Raw genomic sequence first — 27948 nt, 5'->3', positions numbered from 1 at the left:
TTACTGTTCTGACTGAGACTAGAAGGACCCCGGTGGTCATGGCCCCCAGACCTTCTGTTGGCCCAGGACAGGAACCATTCCCAAAGCCAACTCTTCAGACAGGGATTGGACTGGACTGTGGGATAGAAAATGATACTGGTGAAGAGCGAGCTTCTTGGATCAAGTAGACACATGGGAGTATATGGGCAGCACCCGTCTGGAGTGGGGATGAGAAGGTAGAGGGGGACAGAAGCTAGCTGAATGGACAAGGAAATAGAGAGTGGAGAGAAGTGTGCTGTCTCATTAGGGGGAGAGCAATAAGGAGTATATAGCAAGGTGTGCATAAATTTTTGTATGAGAGACTGACTTGATTTGTAACCTTTCACTTAAAGCACAATAAAAGTTGAAAAAAAAAAAAAGAGGAAACCTCAATTTAAACCTGAAAACCAAAATCTCTATAAGCTTAGTGCTCATGAACTTGGGGGGAAATGAGTGTTTTCCTATGTCACTGGTAGATTTATAAACTGGCGACATTCTTTAGAAGGGTGACTGGGCAAAACCTATCAAGAACCATAGACTCCATTCATATCATATGCAGTAGTAAGCTCATGTGGAAGAAATTATTCAAAAATAGAAGAAAGCCTGTATGTATAAACGTTCCTGTGATGGCATCATTTATAATAGAGAAAACCTGGAAATGTCTCAACATGAATATAATTAAGAGAAGCATGGCACATTAATTTGCCTTTCCTACCATTGACCTGGAGTCCCTGGTGGTAAAAACGGTTAACAATGCGATCAGCTGCTAACTGAAAGGTTGGAGGTTCGAGTCCACCCAGAGGTGCCTTGGAAGAAAGGCCTGGCAATCTACTTCTGAAAAGTTGGCCATTGAAAACCCCATAGAGCACACACAGCTCTACTCTGACACTCAAGGAGGCACCGTGAGTCAGAGTCCACTAGACAGCAACCAGGGGCCCTTGAGCTAGGCTGCCCCATCCCACCCTGGCACCGAGTGCATTTTTAGGAAAGCAGGTTCCTTGTTTTTTGAATGAGGCAAGATGCTGGGAGATGAAGGAATTCAGACCCGAGGTGTGTTCCAGAGTGCCGCCATAAGCGCCCAGGGCTTGAGTCTCCTAAGATACTTGAGGGGTGAGAGGAAGTGCCCTCAAATGACCAGTGGGAAGGGCAGATGCTGGCCTGACCGCTCCCTGGAGGCCTCCTTGCTGGCAGCGAGGGTGTCCCTGGCCCTGCGTGTGCTCTGAGGTGCCGGCCTTTGAGTGATGGGGAATGGACTGAACAGGGAGGCCCTGGGGAGTTGTGCGGGGCGGTGGGGGCAGGTTGAGCATGGGGGTGAACGTCAGCACCAGGAAGGGACACCTGCTCTCACATCCCCCCATCCTCCTCATTACCTTGCACCTGCCCCGCCCCCTGCACTGTGGTCCCCTCCTGTGACGTCAAAGCCCCAGTGGGCCCCACTCGCTGGACAGCGGGCCCTTCGTCATCCTTCTACACAGCCTGGACGGTTCTGGGGCTTTCTGGGCAGCGTCTGAGGGCTGGGTGAGGGCGGCGATGGGCCGCAGCACCCCCGTCACCAAGACGCACTTCACCTGGGTGTCCTTCCGCTCCCAGTGGGGATCGGTTTAATGTCACCCTGGCTCTGATCTCTTAAATTGACACAGAAGCCCGAGTTCATCCCCAAACCCAGGAGGTTGTGAAACAGGGCAGTTTAATCACTGACGGAAAAAGACGTCACCGCAGGCTGGCGGCGACCCAGCATCATCACCGCTGCGTCTGGGGCGGGGCGTTTTCCCCCAGCCTTCCGTTCCCACCCCACACGGACTCCCCTGCAGTGGCCGCTGCAGACGCATTCTCCCGAAAGGAGGCGGGGTCCCTCTCCCCCACCTCCCAGAGCGCCCCCCCCCCCCCCGCCAGCAGGTGGGGCATCCAGACCCTCTGGGCTGGTCATGCAGCGCCTCCCACGGAGCAAGCCTGCAGTTAAAGCTATTGCCGCCCGCTCACAGGCCACTGCTGCCCCCCAAATGGACAATTCCTCTGGTGGGGGCACAGCAAGGTGGAGGGGGGCCACGCAGCTGGAGGGGCAGGGCTGCGAGCCACGGACCCCCAGGCCTCTGCAGTGTCCCCACCACCCCCTCTCTCTCCCACATCTGCCACAACTCTGGATGCACCACACGGGCTGGCTCTGGGCCAGGTAGGGGAGAGGGATTTCCAGACCCTTCCGCCTCTGCCCCCTCTGGTATGAGCCCAGCCCAGGTGCCTGAAGCCCCAGACTGCACCTCTTCTCCCTGCCCGCCTCCCCCCCCAGCGCCCTCGTCCCCACTCCCATGCTCCACCAGGGCAGCCATGGCTAAGCCCCTCGGATGCAGTGGAGGGCCCCAACTGGGCCCCCTTGGCAGATGTTCCCTTGCTGGAACTGATGTGGTGGGGGCATCACCCGCAGCCAAGTCCCAGAGAGGAGGAAGGAGCAGTGTCACATTTGCAGGCTCTGCCCAGATGCCATTAGTGGGCACTTCAGGATGGTGTCTTTGAGTGGGTGGGGGCGAGGGTCCCTCAGGCATCACCCCTTATGGCCCCCCCCACCAGCAGCACGCGAGCGCGACCTAGGGGCTCCCCGCCGCAGCCTGAGCCTCTGCCCTCCTGCAAGTCTTGCTCAGCAGCACCGACCCCACAGACTAGGGGGCTGCTGAGGGCCGGCGGGCCAGCTCAGGCTTTCCTCCCCCACTCCAGTCACACACACCCAGGGGCCTCGAGCAGAAGGTGAGGGCAGGCAGCAGGTGTCCCCCACCTCTCACTGCAGAGTTGTGCCCATGGGCTCCCCGGGGGCAGGGGCCAGGAGCACTGGGCTCAGCAGACCCCGCCTGGTTTGCAGTGGGGTGGCCGGACGACTTCTCTCACAGGGTCTCCTCCTCCTCCCTCCTCTACATCCACTGGCGGTGGGCGGAAGATGGCTGCAGGTCAGGACTCAGTCCCCCATGTCTGTGCCCAGGGGCAAGACTGCACACCCGGGCTTGTGTGTGTGTGGGTGCTATTGTGAGGTCTGCAGAGGCCTGGAAGGACCTTCTCTGAGGTAGGCTTAGAAAGGGTGAGCTGAGACTCAGGGCTGGGGAATGGGCTTAGGGGTGGCCCCTGTCCCCCAGCCCCCGGAGGACAGGGAAGCCCCGCAAGAACTGGCTTCCTGCCTGGTACAGACCACAGAGAGGGCCAGAGCAGGATGGACCCCATCTTCAGATGCTCCCCAAGACCTGGCTGCACTGGGGACCGTGCCTTACAGTGGAGCCCCCTCTGAAAGCAGCCGACTGCAAGGGCAGGGCACCAGCTGGTTGAGATTCCTTGGGTGGGGTCTGGGGTGGCCCACCCGGGGCCTCATAGAGGATGAGGAGGGTGACGGGAAGGATGACTGCTCTGCCGGAAGCCCTTGTGATTCCAGAAAGATGCCTCATTCTCAGTTCCTCTTGAAATTCAAAACAAAAGCTGACTGTTCACGAGGACACACAAAGGGAGTTCTTTGTTCCAGGCAGCCGAGTGAGAAGACGTGGCAGGCCCAAGGGCCAGAGTGCCTGCACAAGCCGGGAGCCGTTGGCACCAGAGCTTGTCCACCGGGGTGGCTCCTGGGGCCAAGACCTGTGCCACTGGGGCTGCACCCCGAGGGCAGAGGAAAGAAATCCTCTGGGGCTGATGGGAGGTGGCACCCAGCTGGGGTGAGCAGGGAGAAGCTGAGCCCCACAGAGGCTCCGTGGCCAGGACTAGGGCCTTTTGCTTCAGTGTCAGGAGTGGGGGTGCCCCTCCCTGCGGAAGAAAGTGAGGCCAAGGGGGGACATTAGCATCAGAGAGAGGCAGGATGAGGCCCTGTGGCCCCATTTCCCCTAAACACACAGACTGGCCAACACTAGTCTGATATATGCTCCTCCCCTTGTCTGGGGCTCAGTCCCCTTCTTACTCCTCAGAGACCATATCCATCTGTCCATGTTACTGGTGACTTCCTAGCTCTTGGTGTATCTTGGGATAGTTTCCCTAAGTTATAGCTCTCTGGGGCCCAGAACACTCAAGCACAGGGGAGGCACCCACTCATAATGGGTGGGGTGGGGGGGGGCCCAGAGTACAACGAGTTCGAATACTGCAGTACTAATCCACTTGAGGCTTGTGGTACACTCTGATCCCAAGATAGTCTTCCATGATTCTTTGGCAGATGAGGGTATCCCCAGCCCATAGGATGACCCCACACTGTGACAGAGGGAAGCAAGCACAGCCCAGGGGACGCCTTCATGCCACTGTTCCTGTCCACGTGGTGGTTGCCAGCCGGCATCCACCTCACTTCTCAGTGGTTTGTCCTGTGGCACGTCCTCCTCACTGCAGGCCAGCATGTGAGGCCTTGTGAGAAATGAGCGTGGCAAGTGAAGAATAGGGGTCTGCAGAAACTGCACAGCCAGAAAACAGGTACTTCCATGTTATAGGAGGCTTCATCTCGGCAGGAGAAAGATGTGGCCGTCTGCTTCCATAAAGATTACAGCCTGGGAAAACCTACAGGGCAGTTCTACTCTGTCCTGTAGGGTTGCGGTAAGCCAGAGATGGCAATGGGGTTGGATTTGGGGTTCATCTGGGCATACTGTGGGGGAGAAGGAGGCCCCCCAAGACCCCCAGTAAGTGTGCATACCACTCCTCCTCACCCTTCTGACCAAGGTGGATGGGACAGGACAGAGGGACTAGCCTGGATGGAAGATGAACAGGGACGGGGATGCTTCACAAGGAGAGTGGCCTCGGGAGGGAGCTACAGGGCCCAGCAGACACCCCACAGCTTCCTCTCCTCCCCTCCCCCAGTGGGGCCAGGAGAGGTCAGAGGAGGCCTGAGCGGAAGGGACAGGCCGCTTTACTGCAAGTGGGAGGGTGGTCAAGGCCTTCTCCAACTTGGCAAACAGGCTCAGTGGTGTGGGCAACGTTCCAAAAACCCCAGGGCTTTAGGGCAGAGGAGGAGGGAAGCCCTGACTGGCGTGGAGGTAAAGCTGGGCTCTCCGGGTTCTGCTGAAGCTAGCAGGGGCCACCTCTGACATCTGTCCCACTGCCTGAGGCGGTGCCTCAGACACCAAAGCTGTGCAGAGGTAGTTTCTTAGCACTTGACTCAACTTGGCATTTCCTGCCTTGGTGAGAAAATCCGGCATGCGGTCAACGTCAACTCCAAAATCGACCACTTTCAGGCCGAGTGAGTTCCGGTGAGGGCAGGAGTTCTCCTTCCTTGTCCTGCTCTCTCTCCCTTGGCCCCTCCAATGCCCACAAGAACGTCTCTGGAAATGAGAGTTCTGTTGGCATATTTGTCCATGTTCTCTGTGCCTTCCAAAATTAGGTTATATCCCCGCTGAATACAGCAAATTCCGTTAGCAAACAAGGCTGCAGTCTGCTGAGAGAGCGCTGGTAAATGATGGGAATTTGAATCGTGGTGTTGGCAAAGACTACTGAATATACCATGGATTCCAGAAGAACAAACAAACCTGTCTCGGAGGAGGTATAGCCAGGATGCTCCTTAAAAGCAAGGATGGTGAGACTTCATCTCACTTTGGACATGTCCTCAGGAGGGACCAGTCCTTAGAAGGACATCACATTTGGTAAACTGGAGGGTCATCAGAAAAGAGGGAAACCCTCAGTGAAATGGATTGACACAGTGGCTGCAACAATGGACTGAAACATAGCAACAGTGCTTCCTCCTGTCGCACGTAAGGTCACCATGTGTCAGAGCCAACTGGACACCTACCAGCAGTAAGCGATGGGATGGCCTCAACACCAGAGAGCGCCCACAGGGCCTGGGCAAGGTGACCTGCTAAACCGTGACCCTTGCAGGCAAACCTGCACGTTCCTCACACGATAGGACTCGGGATGAGACTCCCACCAGCCGTTCTCACCACCTGCAGACTTGACAAAGTCCATCCAACCAAGAAGGAATCAGAAGAGCTGATGGCACAGGCAGCCAGGTCCGGGGCTGCTGACCAGTGCAGGGGCAGTGGCAGGCAGCTCGGCCCCAGGGAGCACCTTGCAAACACAGAGGCAAAGCAGGCCCCAGCCCTGTACTGCCTTGTCGCTGGAGAATGCCCACCACCCTCTTGTCGGAGCCAGCCCGAGTGCTCTCGTCAGGCCTTCCCTTTCACTCAGGACATTCCCGTCACTGACCAGCAACACCTGGTGCTGCAGCAAGTACTGCCTCCATCGTCCGGGGCCTTCGTCACAGGGCTGATGGGGAGCAGAGCTGCCGGGCCCCCCGTCTGCCTACAGAACGCTGTCTGCGAGCCCAGAAGGCTGGTTGCACGAACAAGCCCCCACAGTGTCCCCACACCATTTATTCTTGTGTGTGTCTCATGGATGGCTGGGTGGTACACACTTGCCCTTGTCACTCAGGGGGAAGGTAAATCCCCCTGCCAAGCAGCTGCTATAGACTAGAATCTTCTCTGATTTCAGAGACCAGCTGGAAGTTTCCCAAGGCCAGAGCCACCTGCAGGCCAGGCCAGGCCCCCTGGACAGCTCTGACCTCAGGCAGAGGCATTGGGGCAGCTCTTGACCCCAGGGCTCTTGCCTTTGGGGTCCCCTGACTGTAGCTTCAGTCTAGTCCTCAAGGCCAGGCCCCAGCAGCTACCCAGTCCTGTCTCCAGGCTTCTGTCAGTTGCACCTGCCTCAGAGAGGTGTCTTCCCCAGTGCCCAGGTCCTTCGTCAGATAGCTGGCTGGGTCACAGTCCTCCAACCTGGGCTGGAGGCCCCACATGGGCCAGGAGTGTCCCTGAGGCCAGCTGCTGTCTGGCTGCCTGGCTCCCTGTAGGACACCCTGTGATGTCATCTGGATGATGTCATCAGGACAGCCTCCTGCCCACAAGAGAATCTACCTCCTTGCCTTTTCCAGCTTCTAGAGGTACCTGCACTTCTTAGCTCGTGGCCCCTTCCTCCACCTTTAAAGCCAACCAAACCAAAAAACTAAACCCACTGCCGTCGAGTTGATTCTGACTCCTAGCAACCTTATAGGACAGAGTAGAACTGCCCCATAGGACTTTCAAGGCTGTAGTCTTTTTGGAAGTAGGCTGCCACATCTCTCTCCCATGGAGTCACTGGTGGGTTCGAACTGCCAAGCTTTCTGTTAGCAACCGAGGGCTCCTTAAAATCAACAACAGGGGCCAAGTCCTCACACCAAATGACTCTGACCCCCCCTTCTGCCTCCTCTCCTTCCAAGAACCCCTGTTATGGGATCAGGCCTACTCGGACTGTCCGGGACAGACTCCTCGCCTCCAGGCAGCAGATCGGCAACCTTTAAGCTCTACCTGAGGGAGCCCTGGTGGTGCAACGGTAAAGCGCTTGGCTGCTAACCGAAAAGTCGGCAGTTCAAAACCACCAGTGGCGCCTCGGCAGAAAGACCTGGCGATCCGTACCCATAAAGATGACAGCCTAGGGGTAAGAAACCCTATCGAGCCATTCTCCTCTGTCCTGTAGGGTCGCTCGGGGTCGGAGTCGGCTCGACACCACACAGCAACAGCCACTTCCATCTGCAGCCTCAATGCCCTTTTGCCAGGTAACCTAACACATTCACTGATTGCAGGCATTAGGACACAGACATCTTTGTGGGGCTGTCGCTCTGCCTATAGCAGACCCCCAGGGCCGGGCAGACCCCCAGGGCCGGGCAGGCCTGCACTGGCTTTCTGTGAAGCTGCTACGATGATGTTTTGCTTCTTTGTTCCTTACGTTATCTTGGTTTTCTTCTACAACAAGAGAAGATCCCTGGCAACCTCGCCCTGCGCTCCTGTTTCCAGCTGTCTCACCAGGCGGCTTGAACGCTGGCGACTCCTTTGGCTGCAGCTCTATTCCTGTGTGGCCTTTAAGAGGGGCAGAAGCCCTGTGTGGTGGCTCCCACTTTTACCAACACACCCAGGCCGCCCTCAGGGTCCTGCGGAGCCACCTTCATGTAACCCATCTAGACAAATCCATGGTCATTTAGACAAAGCAGAGGAAGACGCTGCTCCTCCTGGGGGACTCCTGCTGGGTCTGGATCTTTAAATGCGGATGACTCAGCTGAGGCAGAAGGCCAATGAGCCCACAGAACAGGCTGAGGTGATTGTGCACAACCGCTCCACCCCCACGGCCCCTCCATTTCTGACTCCTGATTAATGTCAGTTTAGGAAACGAGACCTCGAAGTCTCGGCAGGTCCCCAGGCCCTGTGGAATGAGACAGGACGAGAAGATCCACCACCTGACACGCGCCCCTGCAGACACGCCTGTGGCTGGGAGGGGCAGCTGCTGAAGTACCATCAGCCAGGTGGGGGACCAGAGACGAGCCGGCGAGGGGCCACGGAAACCTCATTTCCATATCTGTGCAGTTGGGTTAAGATGAATGACACCAGCCTCACCTTCCTGGCCGGGCAGTAGGGAGCAGGAGAGCTTTCCTGGTTGGCCCCCAGGTGGATACCACCTGTCCCACGTGCTGAGTCAAGGGCTTTCCAGGGCGGACCTGCCATCTCCCTGACTGATGAATATGCCCAGAGCCCCCAGAGCACCCTGTGACTCTGGGCTGGGCTGACCTTTCACAGATATGTGTGTGGTGGGACGGCCTGCAGAAAGAACCCCCAAGGATGGAGCCAGAAACATCTCTTCAAAACCATCCTCAAACCCAAAGCTTTGACCACCAGGCCCAGGAACCCCATGGCCCATAGCTGAGCTCCATGGTGACCTGACCTAGCAGGGCTGGCCCTGGAGCCCAGGCCTCAGCTTTGGCCACTTCACCTTGGATGCCACAACTCTGCACACCTGAACATGAGCAGAGAGCAGTTTGTTATTTTAAATCCTAGTACCGCACACCTGCCTATATCCCATACCTTTTTTATTTTAGGCTCCCAAGGTAGAGATTCACTTCCACAATTATGCACTGAGCACAAATTCTCTGGTAAGCACGATGGAGCCCCCAAGATAAGCGAGAGGGCTCTGCCTTCAGGCAGCAAGCAGTCAGGTGGGAGGAGCTTACGGCTGGTGGCTTCCTGGAGGAGGCTTCCTGTGCACTGCTGCCCCCAGAGGAAGGACTGGGTCAGGGCTGGCCACAGGGGGCACCCAGCCAGACAGGGAGAAGCCTGCATGGGCTCAGAGGGGGCGTCACAGCCTCCGCTCTTGAGGACATAAGGCAATTCTTTCCACGGCAGTGCCAGACAGGGAGCTGGGCATTCGCGTTGTGTTTGCTCCACCCCGGACACTTAAGCCTGAATTCCCAGGAGCCCGGGCCCCAGACACCAAAGCCACATACATGTGCCCTCTGCCCATTACCTCAGAGACGTTCCTCCTGGGAGGCCCAGTCGCAGACAGCCTTCCCTCCCCATTCAGCCCTCTCCCCCGACAGCCCACCACCAGAGGGAGGCGCCCTTCCGATACACCCACCCCTCGTGTGCCGGTCCAGTGTGAGATTATCACCCCACACATGGATGCTCGTATGACTCTACTACCGGCCGTAAACCCTCCAGGCTCCTCTGACCCCGCTTGGCCGCTGCGGTGAATCCGAATGCCAGGCTCTCATGCCTGCTTTTTCTGGGTGTTTTTCTTCCCCTCACTGCCCTCCCCCCGCCACCACCTCACTGAGGCCCCCAGGACGCCCCCAGCCCACTCCAAAGTGGAAACAAAGACGAGGGTATGGATTGTGGAGACACCAAGTTCTGACCCCTGCTCACTGGGTCAGGCATCTGCTCCCAAGGTCAGAGGGGCCTGCTCCGGGTGGGGAGAGTCCCGGGACCCCGGAGTCAGCCCATGGGTGGAGACAGGAAGACAAAGGGGCACAGGAAAGAGTCTCAGGGAATGCTGTGTTCAGTACACAGCCTGAACCCCCCTCCTGGTGACAGCTGTCCCCATAATTCCTCCAGCGGGAAGGTAGGGGGGGGTGACGGGATGGAGGGAACCAGCAGGGACATCCCTGAAGACAGGGGCTCCCTCCACAGAGCATTGGCCCCCGAGGCCCCCCAGCACTAGACGGTGCTCCTGGTTACCCCCCAACACCTTCAGGCCTCTCGGACTGGACCCGTGCCCCTGTTCCCGGGAGCCCCCCTGCAAGGCTTCACCCTCCACCTGGGTGGTCTTCTCCCCCACATTATTCCCACCCGCCTGTCACCCCCAGGTCTCCTGTCCCTCACTCTTCCCACCCGCCTGTCACCCCAGGCCCAGCAGGGGCTGAGTCCCGCCCAATGCTGACACACATGGGGTGGGGCGCTGCAGAATCAGGGACCCAGGACTCACGTTATGGTCTTGTCCCAGTCGCACCAGAGGGTCTTCCCCAGGGCCTCCATGTTCACCTGGAATCGCTTGAGGCACAGCTCCTGGATGACGGGCCGGTAGTGGGACTGCTGGCAGGCGGTGGTCACCACGAGGAAATGCACTGTGGGGACAAGGATGGCCAGGGGCAGTCAAGCCTGCAGTCCACCCACAGCCCCGCCCCTGGCCCCAGAGGCCATGTCCATCCACAGCCCCCCAATCACCACGCCCACCAAGGCCCCCTACGGCCAAGCCCATTGACAGCCCATCCCAACAGTCCTGTCCACCCGCCCCTCCAGGGGCCCCTCCCCCAGAGGTCACACCCACCCACGAGACTTCCCCCAGCAGAACTGCTCTACCACTGCCCCACTCAGTGACCATGCCGGCCCCTCCCAACATCCATGCCCATTCCCGGCCCTCTGCCCACAGCCAAGTCCACCCACCCACCCTGGGAAGCGGTGGGTCTCCTGAGCAATCGCTGAGAGGATCTTTGGCTCCAGCACCCTCCCCCCGCCCCCTGCAGGCAGCAAGGGTCCCACAGCACCCCCACATGCTCCGTGCAGGGCAAAGGTCAGGGCAGCGCTAGGGGACACCCCCACTTACAGGGAGAAACTGCCACTTGTCCCCAGAGCCCACATGCACGTTTAACCCTCACGACCCCTGACGTAAGTCCTCCTGACAACCCCACCCAGACTGGACCGAGGCAGCGAGAGAAACTGCTCCCTGGGATCGAACCCCAGCGGCTCCGACCCTCCAAGACCACCATGCCACCAGGCTCTCCCTAAGAGAGGAGAGGCGTAGTCCTGTCCCTAGGGACAGCATGAGGGGTTTCTGGGGCTCCCTGATGGCCCCCCTCCTCGGGACCGCTAGCCCGAGCAGGCCTATCCAGCCTGGCAGAGCCCAGGGCTCGGGGCTGGTGGAGGCTCACATGCCTGTCCGAATATTACAAGGTATAAACTAGCTTCCTGTTAGGTAGAATATGTTCTACACCCCAGGAGATTAAGCATGATTTCTCAAGCAGCGCATTGCACCACATCACAAATCCCTTTGTTCCCCCAAAGCCCATGATTAGCTCCGGGGGTGGGAAAGCTTTTCATTTGCTCCCCCTCCCCCACCCCCAGGATGCCTCTTCCTCAGCTGCATGTCACTTTCTCACTCTCTTTGTGGGGTGGCAGGGGAGGGGGCTGTTCACCCATCTGCTTCCCCCCTCACTCTCCTCACCCCCACCACTGCTATGTTGGGCATCCTTTGTCCACAGGGCACCCCCAGCCTCACATTGCCAGCACTGCCCCTCCAAGTTTCTGGAAGGAACCGGGATGGCTGGGTGGGTGGAGGCTGGATGGCTGGCTGCATGGATAGAGATAGATAGATGGATAGACAGATGGATAGATAGATAGATGATAGATAGATAGATAGATAGATAGATAGATAGATAGATAGATAGATAGATGAGTGAGTGGGTGACGGATGGATGGGTGGGTGGGTGGGTGGATGGATGGGTGGGTAGGTTGGTGGGTGGAGAGTGTCATGGATTGAATTCTGTCCCCCCAAAATATGTGTCAACCTGGTTAGGCCATGATTCACAGTATTGTATGGTTTCCTCCATTTTGTGATTGTATTTTTACGTTAAAGAGGATTAGGGTGGGATTGTAACACTCCTACTAAGGTCACATCCCTGATCCAATGTAAAGGGAGTTTCCCTGGGGTGTGGCTTGCACCACCTTTTATCTTACAAGAGATACAAGGAAAGAGAAGTGAGTAGAGAGTTGGGGACCTCATACCCCCAAGAAAGCAGCACCAGGAGCAGAGCACATCATTTGGACCGGGGTCCTTGTGCCTGAGAAGCTCCTCCACCAGGGGAAAATTGATGACAAGGACCTTCCTCTGGAGCCAACAGAGAGAGAAAGCCTTCCCCTGGAGCTGATTTCTTGAATTTGGACTTGTAGCCTACTAGACTGTGAGGGAATAAATTTCTCTTTGTTAAAGCCATCCACTTGTGGTATTTCTGTCATAGCAGCACTAGGTGACTAAGACAGATAGATAGATGGATGAGTGGGTGAGTGGATGGGTGGGTGGGTGGATGGATGGTTGGATGGATGGATGGAAGCGTAGGCGGATGGGTAGATGGATGAATGGGTAGGTGGCTGGCTGGCTGGCTGGCTGGATGGAAGGGTGGGTAGATGGGTAGGTGGATGGGTAGGTGGATGGGTGGATTCCACAGGCCACAGACCAGGGCACTGACCCTGGTCCACAGCTGGGCATTAGAACGGAGTGTGGAAAGGGAGACAATGAAGCCCCGGACAGGGCAGAGGTGGTGACTGGTTCACCAAGAGCAATCATGCTGTCTCGGGGAGAACAGATCTTGGTTACAGGTAACAGAGGCCGACTGGCTGAGTCAAGCAAACTGAAGTGCAGACTGACAGCAGGGAGCCCATGGCCTCTGGGAGGGGGCCGGAGCAGGAAGCTGGAGCAGGGGTCGCCCCAGCAGGTGCACTCTGCCCATGTCCCTGTGAGGTCCTAGGTGAGGGGGCTGAGTGGGCCGACCAGGCTATGAATGTGGGGGAGGCCAGCGCTTTGAACAGTAGGTTGAGCAGACCCCTGAGGCAACGGAGGCTCTTTGAGAGGGGATAGGTGGGAACAATTAAACCCTTTACTGCCCAGGCCATGCTCACACCCTTCTGGCAGGGCGAGGGACCTTGGACCAGGGGGCGCTTTCGTCAGAGGGAACCTAGGTTTTGGCGGGACTTTGGGGCCTCCTCTGACATCCTGGGGTAAGAGGAAGGAGCGAGGTGACACCTGCAGGAGGGAGCCCCCGCCCGGGCCTGTCCCTGTGCCTCATTCTCATGGAGGATTTATGTGAGGACTCCGAGGCCTGTAGATTCCACTTGAACGTGTGACCTTGTGGGAGAACTAACGGACGCACCAGATGACAGAACCCAGGCTGCACCGCTGACCTGGTGGTCACAGCGAACAGGCACGTGTCATGGCAATAAAGGTAAATCTGTGTTTAATTAAAAACAAAAACCCAAACACAGCTCACGTAACCATATAAGTTGACCGGCAGAGGGGCAGCCAGCAGCACGAGGCCTGAAGAATTCTGGAGTGCGGAATGACGGGCGGAGACCTGGGGAAGCTCGGGCAAGCCTGTGACCGCTCCGTGTTTCAGGCACAGGAGAAGAAAAGCTGCACTTTTCTGAAAACAAGCCTGATGCTGTCTCTTTACTGGAAGTAGGGCGACGTGACCGGTTTAAAACTGAGTAAAGTTGCCAAAAGTGTTTAAGCGAGCCAACTGGGGCCACGTGGGTCCTGCTTCTGCATGGATGAGTCTGCTCCTTCCTAGCTCAGGTGGTCCCAGAGCCCTTGCGAAGGCTTGGGGGTGAATTCCTGCCCGGGCATGTGTACTGGGACACCACCTGCCGTCTTGCCAGGCAGGGGTGAGAAATCCAGTGCTGGGGGGCTCAGAGAGACTGCTCCCTCTCTTCACAGTAAGGACCCTCAAGCAAGTATGCGAGAAAGGGGGTGTCCGCAAGGCTCCCCACGGGCAGTCTGCGACCTCAGCTCTTTGGTGACCTGCTAAGCCTCACACTTGGCTCACAGACTGCGCAGTTGTTATGCCTGGGCCAGCACGTCTGGCTGGGGCGGTCCTGCTGGGCCTTGTTTTATGTTTGCAAAGAGAGAGAGCTGCAGACCCCGTGATGCTCCGTCAACGCACGGAGTGGGTGGCAGGAGAACGGTTGCCAGGGAGCCTACTTGTCTCCTGCTCCAGAGTGAGGCTGAGGCTAAAAATAGAACCTCCCTGGTGCTGCCAAGCGAGGCCCAGCTGAGTCTGGGAGGAGCAGCCCATGCGGCCTGCATTCCCGGGAGAGGGGGTCTGCTCGGGTGCCCCCCACACTCCCCAGCCTCCCAGGGCTTGGGCAGGTCTCCTCACCTCTCGGGCTGTTTCTTGATCTGTGGATGGGAACCTCCCTGGCCCAGTCGGCTGAGGGCACTGGTTTCCAGGGACTCGAGCCTCAAGCTACTTGTCCCTGTGGGATCTCCAGTGTTAGATGACCTGAGAGATTCTCTGGACACCCAGGGGCCTGACCCCGAACCCTGTGGGGGAGAGTGGCTGGGGTCTGGTTTTGGTTTTACATCTACTCCAACGGTGCCATCATTCTCACCTCAAGGGTCTCTGGGGCTCTCTTCTCTGTTGCTCCCCCACCTGCCCTCACCTGGCCTCTCTGCTCCACGCCGGCCCTGCCATGCTTTGTGCCACACCCAGGGGACGCTCTGAATGCCACAGGTTAGATCATGGCACCCTGTTATGGGCTGGACAATGGCCCCCAAAAGCTATGTTGACGTCCTAACCTCCAGCAGCCCAGCCTCCATGAGTGGCTGGCCCACGGCTGGCTCATTCAGCTTCCCTGCCCACTGGGTTTCCAGCACACCCTCAGCTGACTCCTCTGCTGGCAGGAGGGACCTGCAGAGTGGGCTGACCCTGGTGGGGGTGGGGGCCCAAGGAGGGCCATGGAATATGAAGGGGGGCAATGCTAACGTGGTATGATGCAGGCTTTGATGGGGTGTGCTGGGACACAGAGGAGGGTCACGTCCCCATGGTGGCCAGTGGGGGTAGCCAGGGAAAGCTCCTGGAGGAGGGGGTGGGAGGGGGCTGTGGGCTGACCCCACCAGGCCTGTGGGGCTGGAAGGCAGGGAACAGGGGCAGAGGGTGATGGCGAGGTGGGGGACATGGTCGGGGGGGGCCCCACACCATGCTGCGAGTGATCCCTGGGGAAATGCAGAGACCCTGCAAGGCCAGATGAGGAAAGAAGGAGGGCGAGGCTGTGACCGTGGCACCCCTCATCTCTGTGGGCCCAGCCTGTGGCACAGTTGCTTGAAATTCTTGTTTTAAGCATGATTTAAGTGATGTCAAAGAAAACATAGAATAAAACCGTATCAGGAAAGGAACGCCTGTCCCGTGAGCAACGGTAAGGTCACCATGTTAAAATGGTCAAGGTCTTGTGTATGCGGGGGAGCCCTCCACCCACCACTGGTTGACATAACCCTCCTCATCGAGGAGAAACCAGTCTTGTAGAGACTTCTCCAGCCCCAAGGTCATTCTACCCAGAAGTGAGGACACCCTCTAGGGGCTCCAAGTGTGGGGTGAGGTGGGGACCTGGCAGACAGCCAGTCTGGGGACAGCCCCAAGGGTACCTCTGGTGTGGCAGGGGACATGACAGAGCCAGCGTCCTGTCAGCACCTTACCGTCCGTGAGGCCACTGAGGTGCAGAGACAGCGGGCTCACAGGCACCCTGTGCGGGTGCTGGCGGCCCCACCTCCCCAGCCCACATCTCCCCCGGCTCCACCTGCTCGTCTCGGTGGCAGCATCTGCTCCTTCAGGAGGCTCCCCGCAGTCTCCTCAGCCCCAGCCACAGCCTGTGGGGTCCACCGAGCCCCTGTACCCACCAGGCACCTCCCTGTGAGATACAGACACACAGCTCCATCACTGAGTACTCCTTCCCCACGGGCTCCATCTGGGGCTCAAGAGGTGCCAACAGATCTTGGTCGTCTGCCTGTCTGTCTGTCTCCGAGTCACAGCAGGTGCCCCTGAGGCTCACAGGGTGTGGCCTTGCCGGGAGGGACCAGACAGATTTTCTCCAGGGCTTCAGTATAAAATCGTTCAACCTGGCTCTTGCCCCATCCTGGTGGCCAGGCCTGGGTCAGGGCCCACTGAGGAAGAGCTGGCCACGCCGCAGGGGGTGGAACCCTCAGGGAGACGGGCAGGACACCCGGAGGAGGGGACGCCTTAGGGGACCGAGCACGTTAACTGGACTTTACAGCTTATGAGGCACCGCTTCCACACAAGTAACCATGCGCCTTAAGGGAAGTTTCTGCCCGAAACAGCTCCTCATTGTTCAGTTGCTGAAGGGGCAGAGGTGGCTCAGTGGGAGAACCCTTGCTTTCCATGTGGGAGACCTGGGCTTGGTTCCCGGCCAGAGCACCTCCTGCGAAGCTACCACCTGTCTGCCAGTGGAGGCACGTGTGTCGCTATGATGCTGAACAGGTTTCGTTGAAGCGTCCAGACAAGAAAGACTAGGAAGAAAGGCCTGGCAATCTACTTCCAAAAATCAGCCAATGAAAACCCTGTGGATCACAGGAATCCGATCCGCAGCTGAGCATGTGGATGGCTCAGGACAGGGTGGCATTTTGTTTCGTTGACCGTGGGGTTACCATGAGTCGGGGCCGAACGACGCCACAGTAGCTCACGACAACAAGTTGCTTAACACACGTCCAGTCTGGACACAGTTTCTCCCCAGCCCTGGCTGGGGCTGACTGTCTGCACCCTGACTGGCATGCCCTTTAGAAGGAAGACAGAAATCCGGAAACTTCTCCCTGCAGCTAAATACACAGAGAGGGTAAACACACACTGAGCTGATTAGTAAATAAGAACCCTCCAAATGTGGATTCCAGGGTTAGCAGAAAGGCCTCCAGACGGAAAGAGCCCCAGAGCCAAGGCAGGCACGTGGCCGTTCCCAGGGCAGACCCTAGCGAGCCGTTCTCGGAGGCCGCGCCAGCACGCCCAGCCTGAAGATGGCCTCACAGAAGCGGGAGGCGCCTACGCAGGCGTCTGTCACAACCCAGTTTCTCTGCAGGCCCCGCTCTTCTCTGATGATGAGAAACATTTCAGAGGCCAGCCGTGTACAAAGCTTCAAAACGCAGGTGTGGCAAAAATGGTTTCATGACTAGCAGAAAGGTTGGTGGCCTGAGCCCACCCAGAGGCACCTGGGAGGACAGGCCTGGTAATCTGCTTCCGAAAGGTCACGGCCTTTGGAGCACTGTGCACACATGGGGCTGCCGTGAGTAAGAACTGACGGCACCTGACAACAACGACAACAGCTTTTTGTCTGCAGAAAAGTACACGTGAAGCTCAACAGTACAAGAAATCCAAGGTAGAACAGATGCAGAAAGGAAGCAGACTGAAGAAACGGAACGCCTTGATGGTGAAATTGGTGAAGTCCTCAGACCAACCGACCGGCGTGCTTTTTAAAGAAGAAATCCCACATAGGCATTCTGGGCTGCTGAATCTCCATCACCAAGGAGACCTGGCCAATGCCATGGCTTGGGGAGGAAACGAACAGTGTGTGCTAGTAACTCTCCTAAGTACTGCTGGGCCCCCGTGACATGAATTTACTGATAACCTCATAAAGCTGTGTTTGTTCGTCCAAGATCCTACATTAACCAGACCTCACAGAATAATAAGATTCCACAGATGCTGGCCTCCCACCAGAACAGGAATCTCTTCCTCGGTAAACAAGGAAGGTCTTTACATGTGACCATGACATTGTGTTTGATTTACACAACTTGTGGACTCTAGTAACTAATGTTTATTTATTTATTTATGTAAAAAAAAAAAGTTTACTCGGCCTAGCTCTCTGCGACGCCAACAGAGAAATGCTTTTTCTTAGGAGACCTAAAGCAGTAAGTTTCAGGTCAAGCCGAGTAGACCCTAACGCAACAGAGGAGAACAACATTATTCTAAGACTTTGCTTTTTATGTGATTTCAGCCAGAACGCTAAACGGGGCAACGTCAGTTTTCACATTACGCTCCGTTTAATCAGAGGCTAATAATGATGCCAGCTCGAGTGGTTTTGATGTGGCTGTGACACCTCCGGTGAGTGCAACAAATAGGGAAGTGAGGACTTTCATTTGTCCTGTGCAGCCCTAGGAGCCCTGGGGAGGCAGTGGTTAAGAGTTCAGCTGCTACCCAAAAAAAGGTTGGCACTTGGAATCCACCAGCTGGTCCTTGGAAACCCTACGGAGCACTCCTACTCTGTCCTATAGGGTTGCTCGACACAGTGGGTTTGGGTTGGTTTTGGTGCAGTCCTGAGGCAGCCCGGGTGACACAAATAGTTTGTACTTGACCAGTGACAAAAATCAGCAGTTCAAACCCACCCAGCGGCTCTGGGGAAGACAGGCCTGGTGATCTGCCCTATAAAGATTACAGCCAAGAAAACCCCAGGGAGCAGTTCTGTCCTGTAATGTGGGGTTGCCATGAGTTGTAATCAATTGAAGGAGCAAGGTTTCTTTCTTTTTTCTTCCTGGCAGGGTGGGGCGGGGCGGGTGGGGAGGGGGGAGTCCTAAGCCCCCACCTCCTTTCAGTGCCTGAGCCATACTCCCTGGAGACAAACTGCTCTGGAAGCTACAAAAATGATTTGGGTGGTCACACTCCTCACAAGGACCAGTTCCAGGGCCACGGTCACCTGTTCTGGACCAGAGCCACAGATCTCAGAGAAAACCACAGGGGGCTTGGGGGGGGCACTGGGTCCCCCACTTCAGCAACCTGCTTAGTTTTCATCAAAAGATAACTAAGTACATGAAATGACTCTAATGGCCAAAGCAGTTTGGGGAGGTTTCTTGACTTAGGTATGGAGGAAACATTAGGGGCAGGAGGGAGAAGATGGCAATCCCTTGCTCAGTCTCGCTGAGTCTGGCAGCTCTGCGTCACCACAAGGTTCCAGTCCGCCATCTCTCAAAACAGAAGGCCCAGCACGCTATGCTACGTGCTAAGTGCCTGTCCCCTTTTGAATTTCTATCATTCAGAAATGCCAAATAAAAAACAAACAAAAAAAGAACCGTGGAAATGTCTCAGAGAAGAGGGTGGCTGTCCTTGATCCAGCCAAGGACATGCCGGGGAGGTTTTCTAGCAAATAACTAACTGCCGCGCCGCCTGTGGCAAAGCCTCGATTCTCGGTTTGCACGAATTTCCAGGTTGACTGCAGTGATTCTGGCTCCCAAACAACTAGGCTGCCAGATGTTAGCTTCCAGATGGTGCCCACAAGAGCGGCCTGGGGGAGCCCCGATCTGAGGGGAGCCGCGGAGACCAAGCTGAGGAGGAAGGGAGCCCGCGCCCCGTTTTCCTCCTGCAAACAAGATTCGGGGGGGAGCCCTGAAGACGCGCAGCACCCCTGGTGCCCCAAAGCCGCCCTTGCTCCTGGGGAGGCGCCGCCCCGCGCGCCCCGACCCGTCCCTGTCCCCACGTCCCCAAGGCGCCGCGGGGCCCTGCCCTGCGCTCGGACTGCGGGTTCGCAGGAGGACCCTTCTCTGCCGGGTCCCCGCGACCCTACTCACCCAGGAGCAGCCAGAGGCCGCGCCACAGGAGGCCCCGGGTCATGGCGCGCCACGGAGCAGCCGCCTCGTGCTTCGCTGGGGTAGGACTCCGCACTGCCGCCCGGCCGAGGACGCAGCGAGGGGAGGACGAAGCGGGGAGGACCGAGCGGGGAGGGCTGAGCGCCGCGGCGCGGGCTGCAGGGGCGGCGCCGGGCGGGCGGGGTGCGGTCCTGGGCGCGGGGGGCCGAGAGGGAGGCTGGGCGCGCAGAGGACGCTCCGCGCGCAGCACCTGCCGGCCGGGGGCGCTGGAGAAGGGGCGCTGCGACCCTAGTGAGCACGCGCGAACGGAGCGGCCCACCGTGTCCGGAGGCTCAGTGCCGAGACCATGGACACTCTGTAAATGGTGGAGGGTCTCCAGATAGCTCCGGGGGGCGGGGGGAGGGGCGGCATCTCAGTCAAGCGCCATCTGCTCCTCCCCCGGTTCTGGCCACTCCAGCTGCCGGGTCTGCTTTGCAAATGGTCAAGCCCACCCTCCTGTACCCACTCCCGCCCCCCCCCCAAGGTGCACCCTGGGGACCCTATGGAACAAAACCAGCCCGGGACTTGGGGAGGACACACGTGCAAGGACATACTGGGACCCACGCCTCAATCCACAGGACGCAGAGTGGCAGGCGGTGAGGGGAGGCGGGCGCTCGGAGACCCAGAGGTCAGAGGAGTAGAGCGGCAAGGAGGTTTGGTGAGAGGGGAGGGAGGCTCAGGAAGGAGGCTGCGGGGCCTCATCAGGATCCTGACCTGAGCTCGGAGCACCGGGAGCTACCTAGTGGGAAAACGGCAGGGCTAGGCTTGTCTGGGGGGCAGGCGTTCGGCTCCTGCAGACAGCAATCGGCAGGGTCTGTCCCGTTTATATACAGCGGGAGAGAAGGGCTTTTGGGGGTGACCCGTGGGAGCACAGGGGCCAGTGGGTTCGCAGGTCTGACCTGGGGTACAAACCGGGGAGGCCTCAGCTTGGGGCAGCTGGGCTGGGCCTTCTCCTGGAGGTGGCTCCTTGGTAGGTTACTTCTAGGGTACATTTACGCTCACGCTCAGGATGAAGCACCACCGCTGGGAGGGGAAGAACCGCCATCCCTAGCAGCGGCCACTTGCCCGCTCCGCAGCTGCAGCTCCTGCCGTCAGCACAGCGCCCAGCACGCAGTACGGTCAGTCGGCGCGGACCGAACCGCATTTCCTTCTGCCAAGGGGACTGCAGTGGGGCCGAGACCCGGGATCAGCTGCCACCTGCCGTCAGCTCGGAGAACAGGCGCCGGAGCGCGCTCCTCGCCAGCATGCGCTCCACCGGCGGGTCGGCAGGGGAGCTCGTGCACGCTCGGGAATGGCTTGAGGGTAGGCTGGAGAAACAAGGTAGACGCGGGGTCCTGCGCCAGGTGGCGCCGGTCACCTGTGAGGCAGGGGTGCACTCTAGGTTTCAGAACCCTGTCCATCTGCTGCTGTGGGACTCGCCCTACCTCCCCCTCGCCTGGCCGTTTCTCCTCCAGCCACTCCTTTTCTCACGCGCCCCCCAGCAGGTCTACAACAAGACAAAGTGGACCCATGCTGAGTGGGGCTGAGCCCTGTAGGCCTTCTCTCCTGATCTCCACGTCCGCACCTGGGGCCTGGGTAAGACTCGCCCGTAATTCCTCGCCCGTAGGAACGGGTTCCCCTTTGCGAAGGTGATCTCGTGGGACAAACACTTTCAGACTTGCCCCTTCAGCCCAGACACACAGGAGCTGACAACATTTAGCCCCGGCTACACTGATTGATGTGCATTTCTGAACCCTAACAGGCAGTATGGAAACTCATTCCTCCCTTAGGGCACTGACATCTGAAGGACGTTAGGGTAAACCACTGAAGAGGGAGCAAAAGGCCACTTGGCTGTGTACACGGGAGCGTTAAAGACACGATCTAGATAGGTTCACAAGGCCTGGACGACACAACTACAAATTCAAAACTGACATTGAGATGGTCTCTGCCCCCAGCCACGGTGGTGTTGGCAAAGATTATTAAACGTATCACAGACTGCCAAAAAAACCAACGAGTCTGTCTTGGAAGAAGTACAACAAAATGCTCCTTAGAAGCAAGGATGGCAAGACTTCATCTCATGTACTTTGGACATGTTATCAGGAGGGACCAGTCTCTGGAGAAGGACATCATGCTTGGTAAAGTAGAGGGTCAGTGAAAAAGAGGAAGACCCTCAATGTGATGGATCGATGCAGTGGCTGCCAACAACGGGCTCAAGCAAAACAATGATCATGAGGATGGAGCAGGACTGGGCAGTGTTTCATTCTGTTGTACAGAGGGTCACTGTAAGTCGGAACCAACTCGACAACACCCAAAAGCAATAAGGAAATGTGCCTTTTTTTCTAGGATTTTTAACACTTCAAATTTGTAAATTATATAAGCCTAGCTAGACCAGCTGGTAGCCATTTTTGCCCTCATGTGTGGACAGACCGATGCCAACCCAGAAGAAAGCAGATCTACCTAGCTACACCTGAATTCATTTCTGGAGTTTTTACTTATGTAAGTAGTTTTCATTTCTTTGTGCTTCAGCTAGTTTGAGTTGTCTCTCTGTCATTTGTAATCAAGTGCCCCAGACTAACATACTAATAGCCTGCCTTATTCCAAGTAGTATTAAGGCAGGTTACAGAAATTCTCAGGAGAGAAACAGAAATGCAGTAGAATGGAAGTCCAGTAATAGGACACTACCCTAGAGTCAGGGTGGTCACTACACAGAGGTGGCGTAACTGCACGCGGCTGGCTGAGGGTGCTGCAGTGGAGGCAGGCGGCTGTTACCCTGCACCAACCACTGTGCTCACTGCATGGCTTTACTGCATCCTCTCACGGTGGATACTTATCTCCATTTTACAGACCAAGCAACTGAGGCACAGGGAACTTACACAGCTTGTGCAAGGCTAAACATGGCGAACAAAAGCGGAACAGGAGTTTGAATCTAGAAAACCTGGCTTCAGAGCTTGCATTCCGAAACACTACGCTATTCAAGAGGAACAAGTTGGCTCTCAGCTGCCTGGCAGTCAAAGCGAAAGCCATTTACAGCAGTCAGTGCTCACAGTACAGTAATGCCTGCAAAGCCAGAACCTGTGTAAGGCAGATGCCTGTCACAGAAGGAAAACCCAAATACTTTTGACTGAAAGGAACGGTAGAAGTGATAAGACTGACTGTACCCTGTTGACGGTGGACAACTTGTGAGACCCGGAAAACCAGGGCAGGCAAGTTCTCTCACAGGTTCCACTGTGTAAATAAAGGACATTCTCTGATCTGTCAGTTGACTATTTTATCACCCCGACTACCGTGTTATTAAGGCATCATAAGCAGCAGTCAAGAAATCAAACGACACGTTGCATTGGGCAATTCTGCTGCAAAAGACCTCTTTTAAAGTGTTAAAAAGCAAAAAGGTCACCTTGAGGACTAAGGCGGGCCTGACCCAAGCCACGGTGTTTTCAGTTGCCTCATACGCATGCGAAAGCTGGACAAGGAGTAATGAAGACCAAAGAACTGACGCCTTTGAATTGTGGTGTTGGTGAAGAATATTGAATACACCGTGGGCTGCCAGAAGAACGCACAAATCTGTCTTGGAAGAAGTACAGCCAGGATGCTCCTTAGAAGCAAGGATGGCGGGACTTTGCCTCCCGTACTGTGGACATGTTATCAGGAGGGACCAGTCCCTGAATAAGGACATCATGCTTGGTAAAGTAGAGGGTCAGAGAAAACGAGGAAGACCCTCAAGAAGATGGACTGACACCGTGGCTGCAACAATGGGCTCAGACACAGCAATGACTGTTGTACACAGGGCCGCTATGAGTTGTAAACGACCCGATGGCACGTAGCAATAACGCAAGTTCCATGTAAGTGAGCAACTGGGGTTTATATAACATTCATAGCTCATACATTATTGTTCTCCCCCCAAGAGTCAAAATCCAGGCAAAGATACAGACCCTGCAAACCATCTTGTTTCCGACAGCTTTCTAGTGGTCACAGTTACAGCCGTACTAGTTTTCTGTTGCTGACTAGCCAATTACCACAATCTTGGTGGCTGTAATACACCACCAGTTTACTGCTACACTTCTGTGGGTCAGAAGCCCAGCGCCGGAGCTGGCAGGGCTGCTGTGTCCCTTCTGGAGGTTCTGGGACAGGATCTGTTCTCAGCTTCTTTAAAGTCTGCCGGCATGCCTTGGTTCATGGCCCTCTTCCTCCATCTTGAAGCAGCAACATGGGATCGAGTACTTTCCATGATGCCATCTCCCTGGTTTTCTCTTCTAGCTTCTCTTCCGCTTTTAAAGACTCACGTGATTAGACTGGGCCGACCCAGATAATCCAGGATTATCTTCCCATCTCAAGGCCACCTTAAATTGCACCTGCAAGCTAAGTCCCCTTTGCCATGTAACACAGTCACAGGTTCTGGGGACGAGAACATGGACATGGAGGGCCATTATTCTGCCTACCACAAAGAGCTAATACTTATTAAACATCTTACTATGTGCCAGGTATATACTTGATAATAAGTAACAACGGCCAACACTGAAAAAGTAGTAAAGTGAAATCTCTATGGTGAAAGGATACAACCCTGTCACACACCTCTCCTGACTTTAAACCCTGTAGTATCCCTTTGTTCTGTTCGAATGACTGCCTCTCGATTTAAGCACAGGTTCCTCACGAGCACAATTAAGTGTTCTGGAATTCCCATTCTTCACAATGTTATCCACAATTTGTTACGATCCACACAGTCACATACCTTTGCATAGTCAATGAAACGCAGGTAAACACCTATCCGATAGTCTCTGCTTTCAGCCAGGATCCATCCGACATCAGCAATGACATCCCTGGTGCCACGTCCTCTTTGGAATCTGGCCTGAGTTTCTGGCAGCTGTCAATGTACTGCTGCAGCAGCAGCTTTTGAGTAATTTTCAGCAGAATTTTACTTGGATGATATGAATGATATTGTTCAATAAATGTTAAACGGGAAGCTGAGTAACAGCTACCAATTCACTGGTTGTAGGAGGAAAAGCCCTTTCAGCCCTTTGATCTCCAAAAGATGCCGGTACCTTTAGTTTGGGGAGACAAGAACTTCTTTACATATATACATTCTATTGTGCTTTAGCTGAGAGTTTACAGCTCAAGTTAATTTCTTGTACAAAAATTTATACGCATATTGTCACGTGACATTAACGGCAATCCCTACAATGTGACAGCACACTCCCGTTTTCTTGTGTCCATTCAACCAGTTCCTGTCCCTTTCTGCCTTCTCATCCTGCCTCTGGGTCTCGTGTATCTGATTCAACTAAGAAGCACACTCTTCACAAGTATTATTTTATCTTCTATAGTCTGGTCTAATCCTTGCCTGAAGAGTGGGCTTCAGGAAAGGCTTTAGTTCTGGGTTAACAGAGTCTGGGGCCATAGGTTCAGACCATTATGTCCGGTCTTTTTATGAAAATTTGAGTTCTGCTCTGCACTTTTCTCCCACTCTGTCTGGGACCCTCTGCTGTGTTCCCTGTGAGGATGGTCACTGGTGATAGCCAGGCACCATTTAGTTCTTCTGGTCTCAGGCTGATGGAGTCCCAGGTTTATGTGGACCTTTTATCTCTTAGGCTAATATTTTCCTTGAGTCTTCAGTGTTCTTCATTGTCCTTTGCTTGAAGTGGGTTGGGACCAATTGGTGCATCTTAGATGGTCGCTTGCAAGCACCGTGCACCAAAGTCAGATGCATGACATTTTCTTAATAAACTTCGTTATGCCAACTGACCTTGGAGTCCCCTGAAACTACGGTCCCCAGGCCCCAGCCTGGCTACTCTGTCCCTGAAAGTATTTGGTTGTGCTCAGGACACTCCCATGCTTTTGCTTTGGTCCACTTGTGCTGACTGCCCCTGTATTGTGTTGTCCTTCCCTTCAGCTGATTCTTGTCTGCTATCTAATTCGTGGATTCTCTTTCCCCTCCCTTCCCACCCTTGTAACCATCAGAGAATGTTTTCTTCTGTGTTTAAACCTTTGGACAAGAACTTCTTTATTTCCCAGTACCTGAAAGTTATTTCAAATAAAATTTCTATATCAAATGCAGCAGTGTGGTCTCAATGTTTTTTTCTAAGACGGAGTTGTACTTCATCAAATCCTTTCAGAAACAAATGACTGGACACACGTTCCTACCTGCAGCTAGCACGTTGAGGATAACATCTATTCCACGTTGTAGCTTCAGTTGACATGAACTCTGAATGTGGCCTTCTCATATAAACAACCACATAATGTAACACACAATGAAAATATTCATAACTCTGGGTTTCTACGAATTTGATATATGGCCAAAACGAATGACTGTCATTTATTTAATAGGGGTCCTTTAAATTATATTTTACTTTCTGTAACCCAATTCCTGGTAGATACTCAGGGTAGATATGGTAATAACTGAGACAAATTAATACATGAAATATAACTTTATTTTCAGAAATTTCATAAAAGAAAAATCTGGAAAACCAGTAGCTGGGTTTCTAGCCCTACCTCCCGTGTGTATTTCCCGTAGGTATTGGTAAGTTTTAATTCACACTTGTAAAATACTACCACATCTGCATAAAGTTATTAAATGCACCGTGGTACCAGAGTTAGCTGCCTTTATTAAATGCAAATACATCAAATATAAAGGTTTAAATGGGTAATTTTCAGTTAAGTGACACCAACTGAATATTGAATGCTCTAAGCATTTTAATATTTGAAGGAGGAAAGCATACTGACATGTTAACCTTACTATTAGTAAAATGCAACTTTGAACAGTATGTTACTTTAAGAAGGTAAGCAAGTAAAGGACTCTTTATTCCATATTGTTGTCAGGTAAGGCAAAAACGTTAGGCTTTAAAAACTGTTCCAATTTACACCCTAACATAATACAAGCAATATGCTGAACATTTAAGTACTTTACCAAAGTGTGCCTGGGTTCACTCTGCCCAGAGAAAACCGGGGAGATACAACTGAGTGTTTTACTGCTGAGGTCATTAACACGTTAAATGTGTCACAGTGGCAATTTACTGTTCTTGGAAGATCAAGGGTACACAAGTTCTAAAATGTCTTCCATCTAGAGATTCGGTTTATTTATCTATTATCCTGTGGTCCAACATAGGAGTCTTTTAGACAACTGAAACTACAACGAAGGCACAAACTTCACGGACAGTACATTTTTCATCTTTGTAAGTCATTTAACAAACTCTGAAACAGTAACAATCTTCTCTTAGGCAATATTTTAATACGTTGATTTAACAAGTTTTTTTTTTAATGGATACCATTCCTTTTTTTTTCTTACCCAAAAATATGCAGCTTAAAGTCTCTAAGTAACAAGTCTGAAATCGAGGTTTATAAACTTACTCAAGTTCTTTTTTAATTTTACAGAGAGGTCTTTAGAGTGTAGAAACAGCAGTCGCTAGATTTTAAGGGAGGGCTAAAAACCAGATCATTATATAAACAGTTAAGTCCTTTTATAGAAGCTGTTAGTTACATCATCTCACTATTACCACAACGTTTTCCTAATGCTGTAGGACATTCTCTGGAGGAGGGCATTCACGTTTTCCGAGGAAAGTCTATGGGGTCAAAAAGAGAAGAGAAATCAACAATAAAATGTGTGTCGATTATGCTAAACCCAATACTTCAGAATAGCATATATTCATTTATGACTACACCATACCACTAATCATTAACTCATTTATCATCGATACGAGCGTCACAGCATTCAACTCTAATCCTCAATCACGACTCCTTCATAATCTTATGTGGTTATGTCACCAAATTAATGTAGTTTGTTTCATTCATTTTAGTTTTTCCATTTTTAGGGCTGCTTTTTTTCTTTTTTGGTTTAATTTTATATTTGCACATGCATAGAGTTTAGCTTCCAAAGCCAAAACTAAGTTTCATTCCTAGGGGTTTTGCCTCCACCCCTACGCCCCTCCTCTCGTAGCCATTTCACCAGCTTTTCATCAAACTCTATCACCGGGTCAGCGACAGAAACAGACCATCAGGTAGCATACACACAGAGAGCTACCTGGGCTGTTCTAAAAGGAAAAAAACCTGACTGTCATGGTGGTAAGAACCCGCCAATGTCTTGAGTGATACACTTCGCTCACTGGTCTTCACCGTATGCACATTTTAAGTTCTCCTTCTCACTCAGCACTGAACGCACGGCGCTGCAGCACATAAACCTTGGTGTGGAGAACTTCCATCATCACCCACTACCGCATGGTGTACTTTTCATGACGAGTTCTTTGACTCATTGGTTATTTAGACATTTATTTCCAAGTGTGGAGATTTTCTATTTATCTTCTCATTATTCATTATTTCAACAGTCTTTTTTCAATCCTTTGGTATTTGAGGCTTGCTTTATAATCCAGCATATGGCCAGATTTTGTACATATTTCCGGTCATGTGAAGAGACTTTATTTTGCAGCTGTTGTATGCACTGTTTCATGTCCAGTAAGTCAAGGTTTATTTGGGTTCTTCAGATCTACAGCATTACTCATTTTTTCATCTGCTTCCTCCATCACCTAGAAAAAATCCCTCGTTATGCCGCAGGCTTGTCCAGTTCTCCTGGCACTTCCGAGGCATTTG

General features: G+C 54.2%; 1 protein-coding gene across 1 annotated transcript in view; it reads right to left on the bottom strand.

Annotated features, from left to right (window-relative positions):
• RAMP1 (receptor activity modifying protein 1) overlaps nt 1-27563 on the bottom strand; it is a 55422-nt gene extending 27859 nt beyond the window's left edge. The window contains exons 1-6 of the mRNA XM_049888862.1: nt 27508-27563; nt 20826-20887; nt 20541-20758; nt 20116-20300; nt 19345-19745; nt 10225-10363 (exon numbers count right to left, since the gene is read on the bottom strand). Of these exons, the coding sequence (XP_049744819.1) occupies nt 10225-10363; nt 19345-19745; nt 20116-20300; nt 20541-20758; nt 20826-20887; nt 27508-27563 (1061 nt within the window). The remainder of the gene's footprint in view (nt 1-10224; nt 10364-19344; nt 19746-20115; nt 20301-20540; nt 20759-20825; nt 20888-27507) is intronic.
• Between the last annotated feature and the right edge of the window lie 385 nt (nt 27564-27948).

The sequence above is a fragment of the Elephas maximus genome, chromosome 6 (assembly GCF_024166365.1).
Source record: "Elephas maximus indicus isolate mEleMax1 chromosome 6, mEleMax1 primary haplotype, whole genome shotgun sequence".
In the NCBI taxonomy this organism is placed as follows: Eukaryota; Metazoa; Chordata; class Mammalia; order Proboscidea; family Elephantidae; genus Elephas; species Elephas maximus.
Note: the sequence above shows the minus strand (reverse complement) of the source record. Positions and strands in the feature narration are given on the sequence as shown.